General features: G+C 36.6%; 1 protein-coding gene across 5 annotated transcripts in view; it reads right to left on the bottom strand.

Annotated features, from left to right (window-relative positions):
- The window catches only part of FER (FER tyrosine kinase), a 161,522-nt gene that overhangs the window by 37,252 nt on the left and 99,796 nt on the right, over nucleotides 1–24,474 (bottom strand). For all 5 annotated transcript variants that reach the window (XM_071579890.1, XM_071579894.1, XM_071579891.1 and 2 more), the window contains 4 exons: nucleotides 20,798–20,854; nucleotides 17,639–17,754; nucleotides 16,210–16,304; nucleotides 751–874 (listed from right to left, as the gene is read on the bottom strand). In XM_071579890.1, the coding sequence (XP_071435991.1) occupies nucleotides 751–874; nucleotides 16,210–16,304; nucleotides 17,639–17,754; nucleotides 20,798–20,854 (392 nt within the window). The remainder of the gene's footprint in view (nucleotides 1–750; nucleotides 875–16,209; nucleotides 16,305–17,638; nucleotides 17,755–20,797; nucleotides 20,855–24,474) is intronic.

Raw genomic sequence — 24,474 nt, 5'->3', positions numbered from 1 at the left:
GTTGATAAAAATCTAAGAGCAATGCCACTCAGATCCCCAGTCACAGATTTCATGAGAAGGGTGTTACACATGCAATGGACTGATGTGTCAGTGAGGTGGTCGCAGTTCACAACAAACATTCTACCCTGAGAGAAAAAATAGATGGAAACGAAATACCTTCCCTTTGATACAGAGTATCAGCAAAGCAATGGCAGAGTCAAATGGCAGAAGAAACAATAAAAAGGAATGTTAGGGACAGAAATAAGACTCTCCAAGAGCATAAAGACTGACATTCTTCTGTATTTCAGAGAAAGCAGTCCAGGCAATTAATACTTTAATATATAGAATTTTAGGTCTTCTCTACTATCTGAGAAACCAGTGGATTTTTCTGAAACACACTTCAAACATAACAACTTCTTTGCTGGCCAGGCAAGTGTCTGTAAATTTCAGACAAGATATAAGCCTCAAAGATTGCTTCTTGCCATGATTTATAGTCACTGTATGAATTATGCTCCTTATAATGCAAATCAGGATGAAAAGTAATTTTGAACTTATATTAATAGCAACGAACTATAGAGATCAAACAATGCAGTACTCATTTTTACCCAAATGAACAGAAAGAAGAGTTTTGAATTAGACAAGCAGTAATGATCTATTTTCAGAAAACGTGCACAGGGCTCACTCCTGTGATAATAAGCACCACACACACAAACAGCTTGATTTTCCAATGGGCAAAGGTAAAATGGGGAGAGAAAAAGGGATCTTCCTTACCTGTGTATACAATTTTTGGACTCAAGATAAGCCATACCAGAGGCAGCATCTAATGAAAATTTCACCAGCTGTTTGGTTTTTAGCTCATCCTTCTTTTTTCTTAAAAATGACAGGAAATCACCTCCTAGAAAAACAGACAGATGGACAGTGAGACAGGACCAATGGGACACTCACAATTATCTCTCACTGGGGGTGGACCAAGCAAAATGTAACCATCAGCTGTTCTCCTGCTCCTCATCCTGTCTATTTGAGTCTGGCCCAAGGGTAAGGAAGGAACAAACCTTTCAAAATGAATTTTTCCTTAAATATTTGATGCATAAAAGTGAAATCTGCACAGAGTGCTTTTGATACATCCAAAGTCTTCACCAGTGTACATTCAATATAGACTGACACAAAAACTGTTGACAAAAACAATTGGTAATTCAATATAGACTGACACAAAAACTGTTGACAAAAACAATTGGTAATTCATAATACATCTAATTCTCCTATCACAAAATGATTGCTGTAGTGGTTTATAAAAACGGTGAATAAAGAGATTGGGTCCTACATGAGAGCAATTTTCAGCTGATCATTAGAAGTGATGCTTCTCAAATTCTACACTGGCATGTTTAGAGGGTAACAAAGTGTTTTACTTCCTGGGCAATGTTAACTGAACATCTGACACAGGCAGTGGAAGGTGAACAGCTATTACTGACTTCACAGTCTCCTGCCTTGAAGAACAAACTTGTTATCCTCTTGTCAGAGCAGTGGGAGGGATCAGCACGGAGGATTCCCAAAAAGAAAACTGTGTTAGGAAATAAGCTGGAGAGATATTATACAAACACTGCAAAGACATGTTTGGATCGATATAACTGTATTAAAGATCTTTATAAAATGCATTTTATTGTTCCAGGAAAATAAAATGTATTTCATTGGTCCACTGTAAGGCAAGCCATTGCTGCAATATTTGTTTCTTTTCACTCAGGACTGAATTCGCTATAGTGATTATCTCTTGCAATCATGCACTGTTACCCCAGTTTATACACTCCCTGTCTTTGCAATGTGAAATCACAGTATATATTAAAAGTTTCATATGGGATTCTCTTTTTAGGAGGCAATTTCTGTTTTTATTTGATATTGTCAGAAATAAAATAAGAGAATATTGAAGAAAGTCTGATGCTATGAAGAGTCACTGCAATGCACTTCAGACATTAAGTTGGAGTTGCCCTTCACTCCCAGACTGGGTAACAGAGACAGGAAATCAAGAGGTGATGGGATGACCTTTACTCTAAAGCCAATTTGAAATACTCTGTTTTGCAAAACATGGTTACACACAACACATTTCCGGAGTGTGACAAGAGTGAATCTTGGGAAAGTCAATTTTAAACTAATGAAAACTTAAAAGTACAAATGACTATCACAAACTGAACTGGGTAATAATCACCTTTTCTTTAATCTGAAAGGTTAATGACATAGTCTGATAACTGGCAAAAAGTAGGTATTGTCAGAGAGAAGTAAGATAAACACTCCAATTAAATATGTGCCCTTTCTTACACATGTAAACAGAATTATTCTGTTAAAAATAATTTTTCGGTTAAAAATAATTTTTATGCACTTTCCCCTCTAACACATACCATAAGCTGATAAAAATTATTTTATTTATATACTGAGAACTCCCTGTTCTGTATATAGGAATCATCTTTTAATTAGTAACTATGATTACATGCCTTTATGAAGTCTTGCAATCTTGACAAACTGGGGTGTTACTTAAATGAGAGCAGTAAATCAAGGAAGCTTACAAAAAAAAAACCCCAAACATTTAAGAGCATCTTAAAAAAGCCCTACTCTCAATCAACCAATGTTTCAATATTGAAGACTGAGAATTTCTAACAACTTACTACAGGAAGAACTGAAAAGAAAGATAAAGTTCCAGGTAGTATTTTGGAAAAAACCAAACCAAACCCATAACAACAAACCTTTCTCAATTTACAGGAACTAAAAACTTCTGTAACAACATCAGTGTAAATCTAAATGCATATTCCTCACAATTCATATAAATTTTTTGTACAAGTTACTGCTCTCCACAATCAACAGCAAAGCAATCTGTTCTCCAGTAACAAGCTACCAAGGTATCAAAAGAAAATCTAAACATAAACATTAAAAATTTCAAAATAATACATTACAACTTTGTTCCTGATATGCTCAGGCAATCAGACTAAGATCCTAATTTTCATCACTTTTTCTGAGTAAGTTAAAAGTTTCTCAGCTCTTTACATCAGAACATGTCACAAACTGGCAGAGCACAAGCCTGTAACTTCCCAATGCAATCCAATGCCATCACGAAGGGATCTGGACTTGCTATTTTTCCTGTGTGACATGCACTATATGACATTCCAGAGTTTTAAGCAAAACCAGCACAATATAATCTGAGCTGTATACAATGTAGTTGATGCCTATCACCAAAACGTATTAATAAAACAATTTTAATCTGTCTCAATGTTTTTTCAGTAGCTGTTCTGTTTTCTTGCATCTGTCCTTGCACAGAGATAACAAAAACATCTTTAGAATATTCTGTCCAATATCCATTTGAAAGCACTGTTAGTTGCAGCCAAAACAAAAGAGCCAAGTGATATGCATCTCATTCTGTACAAGATATGTCATCTTAGGCTAAGTCTGATTATCCTCAACCTTGTGATATTAGCATAGGTTTAAATGTCTGTCCTTTAAGTAACAGAATTATTCTTAAGTAAACTCTGAATTTTACTTTGGTCAGTGTTCCAGCTATTCATCTTTACAGCAAAGCATCCACATGAATACCTACCAAGTTTAATAAGAAGGACTTCACTACAAACTCTTCACTGTAGAACTGTGACTTTGTAATATGTGCTTATTAAAATAAGTTTAAATATAAAATGCTCTAATTCACTATTTGCAACACATAGTGTTATTTCCAGTATAACAGCTACTGATAAAAATGAAATAAATAAACCAATTAGATTATGAAACAACTGATACAAAACTAGATGACTACATCATAGTAAGCAATGCTTTCTCTTTATGTGGGATTTCCATTGTATTCTGCACAGCTACCTGTTCATTCAGTTAATGGCCCACAACACTACCAGGAAATGAGCTTTGCTCCAACAGCTACAAAATACCACAGAGATGAGACCATTCTATATATTCTCACCAAGCAGAAACTACCTACCTGTTTTAGGTTTGCAGGAGGATAAATAACAGTAATGGAGTGCCTGCCTAATACAACAGAATTATTTCATTAAGTAGATGACAAAATGGAGCTCATAAGCTGCAGCTCCCTGAGAGCAGACTGCTATAACCTGATTCCTGAAAACAGCTCTTCATGTATTTTGCTGTGAATGGGAACTATTTCTCATTATATGCAGAAATTCTGAGAGTGTGAAAATAACACATATCAGCAACTCCTGATTTTGGCTGTACTTCACAGCACAAACTGGATGTTGTGCATTACACAGCCTTTCATGGCAATAAAACAGTTCACTCACTGGTGCACAGAAAAGTAAGGCAATGCTTCGCAAGAGAAAAAAAACCTATTTGTGATCTATGAGAAGAAATCCAAATACAAGAACCAGCAACGAAGTATGTTAAATACTTTCACAAAACATTTAGTTATGGCAATCTCTGACTTAAATGGCATTTTAATCACCTATGACTACATACTTCAGTGTTCTCCTGAGCTGGTGCCAACACTGGCACCCACCTACTTGGTCCAGGTACTGTTGACATCATTTTGATAACCAATATTGACACTGAGCATAATTGAAGTATGTTTTAAAATTATGATGGGATATATCTCACTTAATTGATATGTGGATACATAGACATATTGCTTATATATTGTATCTCCATATAGTATCACATAATTTTAATAATGTTATAAATAATTAAACAAATGTGTTAATACAATAGCAATTATTAAGAATTATATGAAATTATATGTAACATTACTCACACACAGGTTTTAGTAAAGCAAGATAATTGCCTTTGTTAAAGTCTTCTTAATTAGTAGTTTGTTTAAAGGGGTCACTTAATTCTTCTTACATTTATGCACACACTCGTCATGCAGACACAGCATATGCTTCTCACCACACCTCCCAATGATCACCTAACCCAGAATTCAATATTCGTAATTGTTTTATAGGCTAGTGCAATATTATTGACACAACTTTTATCTGTACCTGTAAATATTAATAAATTTTGAGGATTTATATGGTTAGTCTTTTAACTAAGCTTAAGGCAATTTAGAGTTTGTTTATTGTCCAGTAACCTAATCCCATATACATTATCAAAAAACCTCATACCCAAACACAGCTATTTAAAACTATGAATTTAAAATAGTATAAATGCATCCCTAGCAGTTCTAGAAGACAGTCTTTTAACAAAGTAAGCAGCTAGTTGACAAACAATTGAAATTGTAAGGGTTTAGAAATGCTGAGGCACTTATTTTGTTTATAATAGTGTGCCTTCACTTTTCAACTAATGGATCATTTGTGTGCAATGCAGTGCTTCCATCTTTTTTTTTTTAATTCTTTTATTTTACACAGGTAGTCACTGAAACTGTAAATAAACCCAAGGTTTCTTACCTGCCTACAGATTACTGTTGTGAAATCAGTTAAAACTTCATTCTTCCTTTTGAGAAAAGCAAATAAAAGTTGTTGTAATCACGCAAAGTGTTGCCATTGCAGTATTAACAATATTAGTAATGAAGGATGAGTTGAAATGTATGTATATGAAAACAAAAGATGAAGAAATAAAAAAGAAGAGAAGAACGGTGTGCACTGAGACCAAGGACACAGAGAGAAAATGTGGGGTGCACCAGAACTGTGTTGTGGATGACGTTTTAGAAGACAACCTGTGATGAGACCACAAAGGAGATGTCTCACTAGCACAAAGTAACTGCCCTATGATGAAATGAAGATGAGAAGGTTCCACCACATTCCATGTGCTATTTCACTTCCTTGGAACAGGATGACAGGCTATAGACATATAAACAAAAAAGGAAAATATTGAGAATTGTCAGCAGCCTTGTTTCACATTCCAGGTGGATCAAATAAGCCAGAGAGTGAGGCAGTGTCCCAGGTGGCACAGATGCCTGTCCAAACCAAGCCATCATTGGTCAAGAGGAAAACAGGAATCACAGCAAGGCATCAGTAACTTGCCTTGTCTTCTGTGCTAAAATACTCTGAAGCCCCATGTGGCTCTAAGGATATGGGACTATGAGTGGGTAGATAAAACCTACTTCAGAAACTAACTAAAGGCAAAATCGTCTTTTCCTAGAAGGTTTTCCATTTCTTTGACAGTGAATTCCCATAACTGCACTATGCTTAAAAATCAATAATCAAAGGCCTTGAAAAGGACTCCACAGTAGAGTCATGATAGCTGATGTGAAACAGAACATACATGACGAACAGGGTTTTTTAATCTAAAGAAAAACAATGAGCATTTTTTTAAATGAAGACTAATTAAATGGCTGCAGTTACATAAAAGCTGCTCTAGGCAAAGCAAAAATAATATTGTGAATATCAATGAATAAAAATAAATAAGATGCATGTAGAGGTTTTTGAAGCTACCAAAACACTAATTTTTTATTTGGTTCTTTTTATTCAGTTTTCCATCAGATATTTTAATCGACTTGCCAATTTTCCTTTATGTACAGTATTGATACAAAATATATCATCATCAAAGCCTAAAACATTTGAAGAGATGAAAGTCAAACTCTAGACTGAAATGTTAAAATAAAAAAAGACTGTAGAGCAGAGCTTTGTTCCTGTTTTATGAAACAGAGAAGCTCTGAGCTGAAACGAATTTTTAATCACCACCTCCTACACCTCAGCAAAGGAATCTGACTGTTCCTCCTCTTGGTATTCTTGGAGCTGGAACCCATGCAGCAAAGAGGGATGCAGAGACCCATGTGAATATACAGGACTAAGAACAAGAGAAAGGAGGATGAAATGGGGTTTGTGTATCCATGTGTGTGTGTGCTGCAAGAGGGCCCGGAGGAGCGGGTGAGGTTGGACACAGGGAGAAAAGGAATCCATGGGAGGGTGCCTGGCTCATTGGGTGATGTGCCCAACAAGACAGGAGACAGCAGAGGGAAGCAGAAGCACAGCAAATTGCAGAGACACAGAAGAAAAATTGAAGGTGGAAGCTTAGCTGAGTTCAAGAGGATAAACTGAGAGAGAGCCAAAACCAACGAACAGACAGGGATCTCTGTGGAAAGAAACTATAGGGTAGAAAGGAGGTGGCTATGCCAATAGGTAATAAAGAGAAGATAATTTATTTGACCAGACAAAAAAGAATTGAATAGAAAACAAAGCCAGACAAACACTATCACTGCACCTTACCCCTAATTGAAATTTGACAAGAATTTGATAGAATTTTTTTCTTTTCTGTATTGATTTTTGACAGTATGCAGTAAAAATTCAGGATATGACTGCAAGACAGGACAGTGATCTGAAATCTGCTGAAAAAAGACAGTTACTGAGCATGCACGATATAGCTAATGGGGCAGATCATACAAAACTTTAATAAAATTTTAAGGGCTGAAAGAGGAGGAATTGGAAAAAATCCTGAATTATCTCTATAGATATCTCGGTGCCTCCAGAAATAGAGGAAATAGAAAAAAAACTAAAACACCAAAGCTGAAAATACAGCAGCTGAATCACACAATGTAAAACTAGAAGTTCAGATTTTTTTCCAGCATCAATCAGCATTCAGGCCTGTGTATGAAATCAGCATCACCTCTGAGACAGTGGGGCTAATTTTAGGCTCAGGTAAGCCACAGTGTACATTTACTCCAGCTGGTCTTGGCATTCACTCTCCTTTACTCCAGACAATAATTCATTTAGCATAAAAGCTCAGTAGTATGGATATGGTACATTACGTCAATGAAAAATAACCCAGACCTCAGTTTCAGCACTGAGACTTCAGCTGAAAGTGGGTTTGTTGGCTTCAGTGCAAGTAACAGAAGAAACAAAGTCAGTTGTGATTTGGTGTTACATCCTAAAGAATCATTACATACAGAACATAGCAATTCTATAACTTAATATTTAGCAAGTTGTACCAGCTCTACCTTAGCACCACCTATAATGGATCTGTAGAATTTCCACACTTTATACCATGTACCCCCTTTTTCCAATGAAGACCAAAAGCAGAGCCTGATAGGTCTGGCAGAACACTGGGCTTTATTTGCAAATGCTTCTGACCTAACAACCTATGGAGGTAAAAAGTGCTGTAACATACGGAAAGTAGCAATGGGGTCACCTTTCAGAAGAGAGAGGGAGTGAGTGAGCCAGGCCAGACCAAAGTCAGTGGCAGGTAGGACAACATGAACAGGATAGAGACGCAACCCCAGAGCTTGGATTAAGAACCAGAGAAACCCTAAGGCTGGAAAAGGCCTCCAAGATCATCAGGTTCAACCTTCCACCAAATACCACCACAGTGGTTACAAGCACTACAGAAATGGCTCTGCTCTTCCTGAACGTGCCTGGGAGTAGTGCAGTTTTGACATCGAGCAGTGCTGCACCTGAGGTAATAAAACCTGTCACCTCTGATTTGTTTCTGCATCAACAGCACAGGCAATTTGCATCCCAAATGATTCAGAACAAATCTGAACAGGCTACCTTATCCTGTAGCAAAGATGGAAAATATGACCTTGCTGAACTCCACCTTGGAAGTTGGATAGGTATGTCTGGACAGTTGAACCCTAATTCCAACAACCCGCACACAGTATTAGATTAATAAGATATTTCCACAGTTGTTTACAGGTACAAGCATAGCTCTGTCTGTTTCCATCTGCCAGAGTTCAGAACATCCACAAATGTCAGCATGAGTCTAAATAAAACAAGTTGCTCATAAATGAGGAGATGCTTTTTTACTACTAAGTATTCATTATCAGTAGGAAGTCTGTGGTGGCATCAGGAATATGCAGGAGTACTCCAGGGAAACATCTACAGTGCATTCAGTATCAGAATGAAAAGTGTCCATAAATGCCCACTGAGGGCAGGGAATCACATTCAGAGTAGATCCCTGACAGAACAGACTAAACACAGTCTACAGGCTCAGAAGGAATGAGGAGAAAAGAAAAGGCTCCTGGAAGACTTTAGAACTGTATGAGGCAAGTATCTGGTACAGAAATGAGATCTAGTTTTCATAATAAAGAATATACTTACAATGCATTATATTACCATAATGTATATTCTAGAAGAAGCTGAATTAAGATTCAATAGACAAGGCAGACTCTTGAATTGCCTAATTTTTGAAAGCCTGATTTAACAAAAGGAAAATGCATTCAAAATATTTCTGGGGTTATAATTTTTGCTATTAATGGCTACTAAATATTTGAATATATAGAAACCTGAAACAGAAGGTAGGCTATCAACTTGTGATTAAGCAATCCAACAGCTAAAAGGAGCAGGTCACAAAAAGTGACTTAAGGCTTCATTCAACCACCTTGAATCAAGAACTGGAACTATAAAGGTGTTTCTATCTGCTCCTAATCAGACAAATCCTGCCAGAGAGAGCTGGTGCAGGCAGGATGATGGTGCTTATCCGGACTGCCCATGCAGCCTTTGCTGGAGGGACAGAGGCACTGTGCAAGATTCTACGGGATAAACTGTTGAAACAGTTGCATTGTAAGTAGTAATTGCACCACAGGACTCCACATCAATCTTCAAAATGCTCCATTCTAGAACATACATTGCACAGACATGCCAAGTCCTTAACATCTAAATTAAATTCTTCTTTCAGGACAAGCTTAAGTTCAAGTAAATTTAAATTAACATAAAGAAGAAGAAGAAGAAAGATTGCTGTGGCTTAGAAGTGCTTTTTCCATCTTACAAATTACATTTGATTTTGATTTGGTTTTCCCCTAAAGAAAGATTAAAAAATATTCAAAAATTTAAAGGGACTCCTGTAGTTTCTTTTTGATTACACGGGAGATTGCATGATAGATGGTGAGCATGTGAAAATGCAGTTAAGTGATCCTGAGTATTTCAATGAATTAAAACTCAGTTTGTGATCCATGATTACTAAGAGAAAAGTTGGGACCAGGAAGATAACAGGGAAAAAGGGTAAAGAGAAGGGTATCCTAGTTCCTTCTTTTCCATGAAAAGATGCTGAACTGGCTTTGAAAAGAAAAGAATGGGAAGCAGGCTCTATCAACCCCTTCAGCATTTTCCTGGCAATTTTCACCAAAAAAATTCAGCATCCCTTTGTCTCAGGCTGTCAGTCTGTACTCTGGCAGTTGTCCAGGCAGTCTTTTTGATCACTGGCTAAATTTGCTAAAAATGAGCTGTTATGAAAACTCCTTATGCCCCATGTGGCCTTAAGAGACAATGGCAAATAGTTCTTTTGCTGTTCTGAATACCAAAGCAGCTCTTCATAATTATTTTTCTTTTTTTCTGTTTTAAGGTCAACAATGCCAGATAAAGTACAAAAATCTCACTGGGAAAATAGAAACAAAGAAAAATGAATAAATTAACACAGATAATATGAGTAAAATGCTCAGTTTTCCAGACTGAGTTGGCATGATGGAAAAGTTACACACTTTCTGACATGAACCACACTTTGACACAAAGTTCTGCTGTTCCTCTGTTTGTAAACCATCTCTGACAGAGGCTTATCTACACTAGAAAATTCCAGTGGTTGCAAATATGCAGCAACCCTCATGGAACAACTTTAAGACTAGAATCCCACATTTACTACACTGCTTTTCAGTCAGATTAGTCAAGTCCATAAGACAATATTAACTCATGGCATTTATCTGGCAAATCTCAGGATATAGGATTTCTCTTTCCAAAATTCATTAGCAGCTCTCATTTTAACTTCTTCTGTCTTTCTTAGGACAAACGAAGTAAATAAAGTGTATTACAATAGATTATTAGAAAGTTACTGTACTGAGTTATGAAATAATGCAGTATTCATATTTTCAGATCCAAAGAGACCAGAAAAACACCCCAACAAATATCACCTTTGCAACAAACCTTATGAAACCATTTTAGCCCACATTTCTTAATGAGGTAGTAAAAAGAAAGAAAATTGCAAAGAAAATGACTAACAGCAACCTATATAATTACCTGAGTTGTTCACAATACTAACATGTTGCAAGAGTCTAATTTTTGCGAGCAGAAGTTTTGAAAGCTACGAAAATGCTGGGTGAGAAACAAACACTTGAGAATCTGTACTGGGTTGAAACAGCAAGGTTTTGGAGTCCTAGGGGGCCACAGGGGTGTCTTCTGTGAGCAGCTGTCAGAAGCGTCCCCCATGTCCAACAGAGCCAGTGCCAGCCAGCTCCAGGATGGACCACTGCTGGCCAAGGCTGAGCCCACCAGAGAATGTAGCACCTCCTTCGTGAGAATGTACTTGAGAAGGCTAAAAAGTTATTGTGCAGAAGTGATTGCAGCCAGAGAAGAGACGAGAGAGAACATGTGAGAGGAACAGCCCTGCAGGCACCAAAATCAGTGCAGAAGGAAGGGGAGGACGTGCTGCAGGTTCTGGAGCAGACATTGTCCTGTAGTCTGTGGTGCAGCCCATGGTGAGGCGGCTGTGCCACTGCGGCCCACGGAGCTCCACAGGGATGCAGGGATCCACCTGCACCCCATGGAGCACCACAGGGATGCAGGGATCCACCTGCAGCCCATGGAGCACCAACCACAGGGATGCAGGGATCCACCTGCACCCCATGGAGCACCAACCACAGGGATGCAGAGATCCACCTGCAGTCCGTGGAGCACCACAGGGATGCAGAGATCCACCTGCACCCCATGGAGCACCAACCACAGGGATGCAGAGATCCACCTGCACCCCATGAAGCACCAACCACAGGGATGCAGGGATCCACCTGCAGCCCATGGAGCACCAACCACAGGGATGCAGAGATCCACCTGCAGCCTGTGGAGCCCCAGAGGGATTCAGCCTGTGGGAAGGACTCATGTTGGAGAAGTAAATGGAAGATATTTCCTGTGGGAGGAACCCCAAGCTGGAGCTGGACAAGAGTGTGAGGAGGCCCTGAGGATATGAAATGCACAGGTGGTTGCGCTCATCAAATTTTCTTTTAACAGTATTTGTATTTTCAAACTAGCAACAACAGTTGCCACAGAGAAAGTACCATACAAGTAGAGGAAATTTCTATGATAAGTTCTCTGTTAACAAAATGTTTTAATACAAAGATGATTTTTGAATTGTTTTCTCAGTTCTTATTCTGCTAAAAATACCACAGAAATTACCCTACACACTGTAAGATTGGGTTATTTTTTTGTTACATGGCAGTTGGGAAGCCCTTATAAGGATCTGGGGGCAGTATATCCTTTCAGTTAACATTTCAGTATCATTAGGGTACAAAGAATAAAATTAATTATTTGCAAGAGTGCTTTAAAGGTTGTTGCAAATTTATGCATTACACAATCACTAATCAACATTTTAAACCCATCTGCTTTGCTGCATTACTTTTTCACAGCAGCAACCATAACAAGTCTGCAAATCAGATTTGTGTATAGATATCAACTTTAAAAATATATCAAACTTTTATAAGAAAAATAGTAAGGGTTTATTAATTCCACTTCAATGGTTCTCTTGGAAATTTTGGGAAGGAAAGGGAGGACAATTTGCTTAGGATTTTTTAAAAAAAATTAGGTTTATTTTTCAGTAAGTCTCATTGCAAATTCCTGAATGGCTGTTTTATGTCATATTTCTTGTATACATGTAACTTTCCATGTGGACATGAAGGAAATTGGTCCTACAGGCAGTTCAGCTTCTATTCATATATGACGAGGAATATTTCAATTACAGTTTGTTTCTTTTTATCAATTAGAAGAACAGCTCTTAGAAAGCAATAATAAATCTAAATTATGCAATAAATAAACAGTGCAGTGCACAAAACAGAAGCACATACCTTTGAAATAATGCTCTTAGGAATACTGATTGAGAGTTATTTATTAGTAGGTAGCCACCACAACTTATAGAGATTGTTACTTGCGGTATGTGTGTCACAAAGAATAAAAAACAGCTGACAGAAAATGCTTTTCTGTATTGAAGAAACTATTTATTACACATCTTTACTTGGGCAACAGTACCAGCTGCTTACCCGAAAAACAGGAGAACTCAGCTCTTTAAAAAATATCCCAGCAGCTTTTTTCCTATATTAAAAAACATGTTTCCCAATATACATTCTTTAAAATGTGAGAAAGAAGCTTATCTTGTGATGCTCATTGGGCATATTTTATAAGACAACTATAAAATACATCTTTGTTTCAAAAGTTATTCTGAACTCCCAGTCCTCAGAAGAAATTATCTTTCACCACATTACTGGACTCCCTTAACTCAATAGAAGACTCCTGCAGCTTCTCTTATTCCTGTGTTGTCAAGGCAGTGGAAAAACCTTCCTAAGTCCATGTCATCATCAATGGTATCATCAAAAAATATGGTTACAAATACAGAAAATGCCCAAGATCTATCTTTTCAGGCCTTCTCTTTTTTCAGTTTGAAGTACTGTTTTTTTCATTAGATGTTGACTGAGAATTGACGAGGTCTAGAGTTATTCCAAACAACTCCAGAAAAAGATACCACATTCCGCTTACAGGAGATTCCTTCCCACTTGTAATCTCTGGAAAGACCTTCAGGACAAGGCCAAGGAGGGACAGACCTGGCCCCTAAGAAGCCAGGCAATGGCAGGGAGATTGGATGTATTTTTCTACATGTCATCCCTTAAAAGAAGATTTTTCTAATTTCTTGACAGTTGATGGATTGCAAAAAGGATAACCAAGTCTTTCCTTCTGTACTGAAATAATCTGTGATGGATTGACTCTGGGTGGACACCAGCATGACCAACAGCAAGTGAATAGTAAGTAAATGATGATTCTTCACTAACATACCTAATTTCTCATCTTTACTTTCACCTTGGCTAAGGATCCACAATATGATCTGCTACATTATTTATTGTTCCAGTTAAACCTTGCCACATCACCCACCTTGACAGCTTTTTATCCACGTGACTCTTACTCCAGGACATGTGTCACATCAACACACACCTCCCCATCACCACAAGAAAAAGGGTCTTTTTCTACCTGTAAAGGGTAATTATCTTTGACAACTTGCTTTATTTCTCTGTCATTTTTTGGCAACATCTGGACTATTTTTGCATGGTACAATGGACAGACACAGGATTAAATATGTATCTGCAACCATTCTCTATTTTCTTCACTGATGACTTTATCCATATGTATAGTTTTTAACCCTATTTATGTCTGCAACAAAGGAAGAAGATTTCTCTGCAGAGACAGTTTATGACAGAATCACTAACAGAGTAGCAGCTCTCTACACAAAGCAGTAAGTTGCAAAATACATTTTTAATATCTGAATAAATTAGGACTCTGAATTGAAATCAGAATCTGGAATGCAAAGCAGAATTAGCTGCTATGGAACCACACCACAGCAGTCTCAAAAGACACAACAACTGCACAGCCTACATTTATTTAGGATATAAAAACAGCAGAAAAGTTGCAAATATTAAACAGAACTCAGAAAAAAAACCAGGAGAAATCCCTCATTTTACGGAGATGCTTCTAATTTTTTTCCTCAAGGAAAGAACTGTCAGACATTTATTAACTACATGCCTTCTCATCCATACATTCACAGAATACAATTCTAAGCTAAAACATGACATTTTTAGTTATTAAACAGAACATCAGAGTTAAACTGCCTAAACACCTTCAAGCATAAACAAACTTAAGACAAAACACAGACAATAAAGACACTGAGAAAGGTAAATGTCAAGTGCAAGACAAGTTTACCACTATTCCGTTCTTCAAGGGCCAGTATTAAATACCAATTTGGAGCACTGTGAACTATCTTTTTTCTGTAATCTCATTAAAAGTGTCATTAGAAGACAGAAAAGGAGTAACACCAGAATCATTGCTTCTCTGAACTGATCTAAGTGGTTTGTCTTTCCTTTGCCAGCCTCTCCAAAGCTGGCCTCCCTATAGATCCCTGATCACAGAATCAATTGGGTTGGAAAAGACCTCTGAGATCATCAAGCCCAACCCTTGGTCCAACTCCAGTCCCTTTACCAGATCATGGCACTCAGTGCCACGGCCAATCTCAGGTTACAAACCTCCAGGGATGGGGAATCCACCCTCTCTCTGGGCAGGCCATTCCAATGACTGATTACTCTCTCTGGAAAGAATTTTTTTCTGCTCTCCAACTTCAATTTCCCCTGGCAGAGCTTGAGCCCGTGCCCCCTTGTCCTGTTGCTGAGTGCCTGGTCTGAGAAGAGATGCTTCGGTCCCTCTCCTGGTGTGCTCGCCAAGGCCTCAGAGCCCATGGGAAGTGATGGATCAAACACAGAACAGAGTTTATCGGGCAGGCTGGCAGAGAACACATCAAAGTAAGGCAACACTTTTCTCTGTATGAATTTTCTTGCAAATTCAGAGCCAAGAGACCAAAGAATGTTTGGTTAGACTTAGACTGTAAAATAGGTATGAGAAGAAGAGAAAAGTTGTCACTAATCCCTCCTCAATTTTATTAGTACATTTCAACTCCTTGTCCTGAAAAACCTGAACCAGAATGATAAAGGTGTTAAAAGATCAAGATTTACTTTTATCTTCAGAGGTATCTGGAGAAGCTGATTGACAAAGTACACCTTAAAACTGAGGACATTGATTTTAGTCTTCATTTTAATAAAGTTAATCATTCATACAAATCTAATAGTCAAATATAATCTAATTGAATAAAGGCAGAAAACTCCACAAGGTCAAATATTTCATCAGTGCTCTTGTAGTAAGGCCAGTATTCAAGAATTATAAACAATATAAGTATTTTTGAATAAAATCATTCTCAAAGCTTCTTCTTGCTGTAGTTTTGAAGATAAATCCAGTGATATATAAAGCAAATACAGTGTTGCATATTAAGCAGTACTAGAGGCTACCAAACAAACATCTTCCAGCTGCTGAGAAAATCAACAGAGAGGTAAAATTGCCCAAAAGCTGTTATCATTCCAACAATCTGAAATTCTCTCCAGCCATTGCCGAATAAAATGAACTCCAGAGTCCAAAAATAAATCAAAATCAACCCCTAAACTAAACAATACATTTTGGTAAAGAAGAAAAATTAAAATCAGAACATTACACAGATGTGAAGTTTCTTTAAAGACATCTTAACATTCACTACCTAATTCCACTGTTACAGGAAATACCATTCAGTATCTTGTCAGGAGAAAAAAATGAAGCTTCTGTTGTCTTGAAATGCCAAAGTAAAACTCACTATGGATTTGTGGAGGTCACTTCACTCCGAGCTAATAGAACACAGTATTTAAAAGGATTTGCAACACAGCTACTCTTGAGGTGAGTGACAACAATGCAGAAAAAGACAAACAGAAAACAATACATTTACATTATTGAAACAATACCTGTGAAAATATGCTGCAAAAAAAGAGAAAAAAATTACCTGGAACAAGCTCCATAACGATATAAATAGGTTGTCGTTGTGTGCAAACTCCAATAAGTTTTACAATATTAGGATGATCATATTGTTTGAGTATTCTGCAAAACATACAGCAAGTTAATTAAATTAATACACTTTATTGTAAAAACTGATTAAAAGTTACAGGAAACTACCTTAAACCCTTAATGCTATGTTAATGGAATATATCATTATTGTTGTAATAAAGAAAAAAAACCCAATGCAACAGATCAATCATCTCTGTGTTTGAAATGGAGAGCATACTGATTCACTCATAAATCAAAACTCAACATTGTATTATTCTCATTGTAATTTTACATTTGTCTACATAACATTTATCCATATAACTGAAAACCAGACTGACAGGCTTGCAGTTTCCCAGAACACTTGTAATTAAACAGCATTTTTGCGGTGGACCAGATGCAGAGTTACATCAAAAAAATATGCACAGCATGCTCTGCACTTCCCTGCTGCACTTCTCAAAAGCACACTCATTCCAATTTTACTTTGGGAGATTAATTAATACTATAAGTTTTCAAAGACTGTAAGCACTGCAATTTTAATTTTGAGAATTAAATGAAAACATGTACATCTTAGACAATGCTTTAATAAGAACATTTGCAGACTAAAACAGCATGCTATGATTTATAACTGAAATGAAAAGCAAGAAAGAATTCTACAGAGATCTTGTAATATAAATGTTCCTTCTGCTATTTGCTGACTGAGAGCATCTCCTCTTCTTCCCTTTTTTCTACAAGAGTAGTAAAATACTAACCCACTTGGTACATACATACTTAGTGAAAAATAAGACTTTTTTTTCTTTCAGACCATTTTTTGAGCATTGTCAAGCTGCTTAATAAATGAAACATCTCTGCAGGTGCCAAGTTACAGGCTTTTTATAATAGTTCAATAGCAAGAGTGGCTGATCTTAATTTTATAAATGCAGTTAGCATCTTTTACTTTTCCCTATTGATCATACTAGTTGGAGAGCAAAAATTAAAACATATGAAGTTTCACAGCAAGAAGAAGCAAGTTAATTTAAACATGATGAAATTATCTCACACCTCTACACTGATGATGAGTAACACCATCTTTCAGTCTCATTTCAATCCTCATGGCACATCCTAAAGTTCACATGAAAGAACTTAAAACAACAACATTGTATTTTATAGTTTGATTTGCCACAGAAATGGTTTCAGCAAGTGCAGATGCTACTGCATTCACATGATAAAAATGCCTACGTTTAGTTACCAGGGTGACAGGTGTGGAATGCACTGAGGAAGAAAAGGACACAAAAAAGTTTGACTCTTGCTTTGAATTTTCCTGAAGGTCACATTTTGTAAATCCATCTGGCAATAAAACCTGAAAAAAAACCACAATAAATACATGTTTCTAGTAAATTTAGAGAACCTACCTGGCCTCTGACAAAAATTTTATTTTCAGTTCCTGAGGAAGATCTTCTTTGCAAGTTTTTACAGCAACAGGAGTTTTATCCTTTAATGTTCCTTTGTACACCTCACCAAAATTACCCTGAAATCAAGGGGAAAATAATCATTCTAAGTAAACAAAATCTTCACAAATCTCTAGAAAAAATTAATACAGACAGCTAATGTAACTGGTACAGAACTTTGAAATATGTTTAAGGAGCCAAATCAAGTTTTCTTCCAGTGGCTGCCCCTAACAAAAGCAGTTCACACAACACAGTACATTCATTATATGGGCACAGTGTATGACTTGCTGTTTGACCACACTGGAAAGAGACAAAAAAACCCATTAACTGAGTAATTAAAACTTTTCTCATAAAATGTCTTATTAACTTATCAAGTCTAGTGATAGTAGTACTTTATTTTATTATTCTTATTCCTCCCTCCCTTCATTTTCTCACTATTGTATTTTGTTTTTAACTTGCAGTCTGCAGAAGACCAGAAGTCATCCATGAAACTAGGACAAAACACATCAAAATAACATAAACATTCTCACATACAAGAAAGAAGAAAACACAAAGTGAGAAGGAAAACACTGAATATTAATTTTGATCATTTAAGCCCACTGCAAAATGTACTGTTGTATCTGCCTGAAGAATTTCAGTGATCCACAACTTCTTTAAAGCCTAAGCTCATCCCAGCTCTACAAAGGCAAATATATGTCTTACATACTACTCGGACTGGACTGTAGGGAGCAGCTCCTCTTACAATCAGACTTTTTAGGTAGTCAAAAACATACCCTCAGGGCAAGTTGTTTATTTTTTTTAGCTTTCAAAGAAAACTGAAATAATAAAGACCTCAAAATAATCTCCATCTTTTGTACTTTTTACTCAAATAAAAACAAAAGGAAAATTAGTCACAACACAAACTGAATGAAGAAGGAAATTGCGGGGTATAAAACAAAACAATGGTATGATAAAAAAAAACAAGTGAGGAAAACAAAAAGAAAACTGAAGATCTCATACTTCTAGTTAAGGTTTACATTTCCCAAAGAATAAGGACAACTCAATTTTAAACCTGTGTCTGATTAATTTTTGCATGAATTACCCTTCTGAGCCCTGGTTTTCCTTTCTTTCTTGAGTGATGAGGACACCATTCCATCATGCACCTGAACATGGTATTGCCAAGAAAAGACAACAGAAAAGCGAAAAAGAAACTCACAGATGGAAAACAGAAATGTGCTTTGAGTAATGAGGGAAGAAATGGAGCTGAAATTGTTTCCAGTATTACTTTCTATACCCCAGGACAAGGAAGTTGCAGCTGGCAAGCAAGGCACAGGAAGTGTGAAAGCCCTTCTAGAACAGCATTCCCAGAGGCCACTGCACTCACTACCTCTCACATCTGAAATGGAATGAGGTGCCCAAAGGTAAGAAGCTGAGTCGCTCCCAACACACTTTTCCTCCGTCCTTCTGGTCAGAGGAATTTAACAGTGGAACTTGAATTTTAAGCATTGCTTAAGTCTTGAAAATGCTTTATTTCTTTACTTAAAATATTGAATTATTATATTTATATTTATATATATAAAGAAAAAAAATAAAATATATATATGTATATATGTGCATATCTAAATCTATATCGAGATATATATAGATATAGATATATATACACATAATTTTTAATATAACATGTTCCTGTTATGCAACTTTCATTTTGTCGGGTATTATAGAAAAACACTGAGTAAATAAACTGACCATTCACTCCTGAGGTAAAGGCAAAACTTTGTCTTTTCTGAAGTTTGTATTGTACATGCACTAAACTTTTCATGATTTCTTCCTCATCTTTTCCAGGCCCCCCAAGATTTTATGGACTCTCAGATTTCTCATTCCATGGTGAACGGCTGTAGCTTATTTAAAATTTTGTCATACGGATGCTGATGATTCTGTGATTCTTAACTTTTTCATCTTGACTACATCTTTTTAGATACAGATCCATAAGAGATTTGTGCTATGTTCCAAGCAAGTTTTTATCCTGTTCTGCATTTTAAAAGATCAAATCCTTTTAAGCTTTGAGTTGCCTTTATTGAAGGTTAAAAATGCTTTGTGCCAAAAACAAGAAATATACATGTAAATTCATTCACCAAAATGATTTTCAGAGCGCTTGTCTTTACTCATCAAGATTAATTCATATTTATTTTTTAGCAAGTAAAAGTTTTTTTTATGCCTGAAACGTCTTTATTTTTCTCCCTTGATACTATTCTGTTTAAGAACATGAAGCTGTTACAGTATCTGCTTTTTATGCAGGCACAGCCCTGTCTTTCAGTAGATAATACATTTTGTCATCTTACACTACCAAGAGATTCTATCCTGGGTAACAGGATTTTCTGACGGTATTTAATTTCCCCATTTCTTGATATTCTTACCAAGTTTTTAGTGTGTATCACAGTAAGAAGCCACCTACTGCTTTGTTTTGTCTCTTCCTCATCTAATCTTATTTATCAGTTTTTGGGGAATCTTTTGGAACATTGTGTCTAGAGTGGCACTCAATGGTCTGTGCAGGTGCAAAGGTGCCAAAAATGTAAGTGAAGGGCTTACCTGACTTTAAAGACTTACAGCTCCTAAGCAGGATTTGTGAACTACAAATTTACAACCTGCACTATATAAGAATTAATTTAATACAAATAAAATTGTGAAATTACCTAACATTCACCAGTGAATGAATGAAAGCAATCATATGTAAGAAATGTCCATTTGCTTTAGGAAATATTTAGTCATCTGATCATATCACCTTTTATACAGAAATACATAAATCCCTGTTTTTAACATGTTTTTATTTATAGTTTGCAACAAAATTTTTTTAAGACTAAAAAAAGCAAAACAGCCACATCATGCTGTACAGAAATCTAGTCAGCTTAAAACTCCTCCAGAAAAGAAAAATATCTATGTTAGTTAAATACTTTCAGCAAACACATTATAACATTTACAAGTAAGTGTCATTTACATTTGTTTAATGTAATGCTGTTTTGTGTTTTAAGGTAAAGAATTGATATAAAAATCACATACCACAGTAATTTAAAAGATAAGGTATACAGGAATGGCTTAATGATTACTATATACTTATTCCAATGTTATATAGCTCACTTTAATACTTACTTTGCCCAGTAATTCCCCCAGTGTGACATCTTCATGATTGAGAACCCATTTCTTATCCTATGAAAAGAAAAGAAGAATTTTCAGTCTGTGCAAACACGTAAGATACATTTTTTCTGCTTCCCTCAGTAGAAATGGAGATGAAGAAGTTATTATATTCAGACCACTCAACCACTAGCATGCCAAGAAATTTTAAAGCTAAGCATTTATGATTCAAGAGTTTATAAAACTTGATATAAAATCAAATAGTGAGTTATACCATATAGCAAATTGACAGTATGTCTGTAGATAAGCACTATGCAAATTTTCACACAAGTGCTGGAAATTGGTATCTAGCACCCTGTTTTTAACAATTCTCCAAGAGGAAATGAGATAAGAAAACTTCATTTTGGTATATGAAACAATTTAATGTTAAAACAAAATAACTCCCACATTTTCTTCCTCAGTGTATGTGAAAATGAAGTGATTTTTCCACTTATTAGCAAGACACATATTTGCATCTCTGGCATCTTTTCTGGTAGTTTGAAACATTACAGGGAACCACTTGAAAAGGCAACAAACATCAGTTACAGTACTTTGGCCAGCAGGACACAGGCAGGGATCACTCCCCTGTGCCCGACACTGGTGGGGCTGCACTTCCAAAAGGATGTTGAGGGGCTGGAGCATGTCCAGAGAAGCGCAGCAGAGCTAGGGAAGGATCTGGAGCACAAGTCTGATGGGGATCAGGGAGTTGGGTGTTTAGCCTGGAAAAAAGGAGGCTCTTGGGGGACCTCACTGTGAGAGGAGTCTGCAGAAAGGTGGGGGTCAGTCTCTTCTACCAAGTAACCAGTGAGAGGATGAGAGGAAATGGCCTCAAGGTGTGCCAGGGGGGGCTCAGATTAGACATTAGAAAAAGCATTTTCACTGACAGAATGGTTAGGAAGTGGAACTGGAATAAGTGGCCTGGGAAGGTGGTAGAGTCACCACCTCTGGAAGAGTTCAAGAGGTGTCTGGATGTGGCACTTGCGGATATGGTTTAGTGGTAACAATAGTTGCTGGGTTGATGGTTGGATTTAAGATAGTTTTGAAGGTCTCTTACAGCACTGGTGATTCTGTACCATAACGCTTGAAATCATCTTAAGGAAAAGTGTTTTGCTTGGGTCTTTTTTTTAAACTGTGAAAATTATCCTCTCCCTTCAGAGAGGGGGGAATTGCATTAAGAAAAAATTCCCCAAGGGCAGCACTGTGAATTAGCATTACTTCTTTTGGTCTACACAACACATGAAGTCTGCAGTCAGCTCCTATGAAAGACAGAGGCTTGTAGTAATTAATGTCTTCCTCCTTTTGCATTGAAAAAAAACATCCAGCAAGTAATCCAGAGGATTTTCTGGGTAACTAAAAGAGCAAAAGGAGTATAGAAGAACTACATTGCACAGAGCACCTTGTAGGAAAGGTGATTATTCATTACAAAACTCCACATTTCTTGCTGAGCACTAATTCAGCAAATTTAAAAATGGGTGAGGATTGCCATTTCAATGCTCTTTTTTCTTCAGCATAATTTCACAAAACAACACTGATCATTGCTCTTCTAAGCTGAGCAGTGTACATTCTAGAAACCCCACAAATGCCTCTATTCCCCCAAACTTCCAGCACACAAACCCTGTCAGTTCCATCACATGAATTCCTGTACCACACCACCGTGCTGTGCGATGGGATCCAACCTTTGCCATTCCTCACCCTCGGGTGGGATACTGAGGACTTGCGAGGAAGTTCTCAATAACCATCAATTTATTTTTCTTCTATAGGCAAGATTATTGATTAAAACTACTGCCTCACTGATCAGACACCATAAGAAATGTATTTCCTTCATCTTCTCCTTTTGATAGGTATTTTTTGCTGACTGGATGTCTCATTTAGAAGCTGTTACACTACAAACAGATCAGAAGTACCATTAAACGGCACATTTTCCTTGAACAATGAAACTCAAGCCCAAGAAAATAATTTGCAAAGAAAGCTGTAAAAAAAAACAACCCACAAAAACTACTACTTGATGTTTTTTAAGATTGAAAGAAGTACATTAAAAGCTAAAAAGTTACAGAATTAAAATGTAATGGATTTTTTTACTGCTTAACTCCAAGGATTCAGTACGTCAGTGCACAACTTTTTGAATACATTGACAATATGGCATTTCAAAAACTTGTTTATGAAGAAATCTGATGAGAATCCTTCAGAGGACTAATCAACAAAAATGGCATCATAAACTGGAATCAAATAATCTGTTGAAGGACTTTTTATCAGTGTATCAGTACATTAATCACTACCTGTACTTTTTATGAAAACCTTCAGCCATTTACTTTACCACTTTAACCCATGCATTATGTTATCATGGCTCTGCCACTTTTCACAATCAAACAATTATTCAAAGTTTGATCAGCTTTGTTTGATATAAGCCCTGTTAAACTGCACCAAAGCAGTTTCTACAGCAGATAGTAAGATAAAAATCTAAGAGAAGAAACACTGTCATCCACATCATACCAGTGTATAATTCTGGCATTATTAAAGAAACAAACACAATTTTCTAATTTGCAATTTGTTAGGTATTCATTTAAATACTGGTTCCAAACAATTGTAAGTGGTTCAGGTAGTTGCCTTTAATTAATAAACTATAAAATGAACGGCATAATCAGGTGGACAGTAACAAGGATAAGACTTTCTACTGTAAGTATGTTGTCTCACTAAACCTATTTGAATGGCACTGGGTTGAATATCAAATCACTCAGTAATTTTAGACAGCTATCAATAATTACTAATTAATAAGGCACACAACTCGATGGATACATATTAGCATATCATGAACAAAAGTTAGAAATACAGTGAAGTCTGATCATAAATTCATAACATTCTGTAAGTGCTCAATTCTGTGAACAGAATGTAAGTATATCTCCAGTTGTCAAATGCCATTTCTCTACAGATTAATCATGTGTATGAAAGATACAGAAAGTTACAAAAGAAATGTGACAGTAAAATGGGACATAAAAATATTCCTGAATATAGGTATAGATCAACAGACACTTTAATGCACATCAGTCCAAGTCACAGAAATTTTCATTTCAAAAGAGTTGCTTCTAAATCAAATTGAGCAAATCCCTCACATTTTGTACCTAATCAGAGTAATCTGAATGACAGCAGACAGAACTCCTGAGACTATTAATGCCCATTACAGTTCCGTCCAGAAGAAGACTGTTTATGATGAAGCCCTCTTGTGACACTGCTATAAATCTCTCTTTACATTGTAACTGTTCAGAGTTTTCTATTGTCAATTTTGGACCACAGAATATAAAATCACTTTACAGAGAAATTCAGTTACAAAAACTAGCACTGGAGCATACTTGTTTGTAATCTTAATGATGTGCCTTATTTCCAAATGGAATTACTTAAGAAATCCACAAACTTTACCACATTCTACTTTATTTCTGTGCTGTGGTTTTCCTCCAGGAGAAACTAGATTACATAAATGCCACAGCACAGGAACTGACCTGGCTCAGCTCAGACTGAGTTTCAGCTCTGCTTGGTAGATAACCCTTTATCAGACATGAGGAACTCCTAGCAGAGCAGGGGTTTGAGATTCATTATGGAACAGTATCAGGGATGTGAAAAGATACCTAAAGGACAGGAAGGAGCTGCCTCAAGGCCGACACTTC

This window comes from Pithys albifrons, chromosome Z, assembly GCF_047495875.1.
Source record: "Pithys albifrons albifrons isolate INPA30051 chromosome Z, PitAlb_v1, whole genome shotgun sequence".
Taxonomy (NCBI): domain Eukaryota; kingdom Metazoa; phylum Chordata; class Aves; order Passeriformes; family Thamnophilidae; genus Pithys; species Pithys albifrons.
The sequence above is the reverse complement of the archived record's forward strand: the minus strand, read 5'-3'. Positions and strand labels throughout refer to the sequence as shown.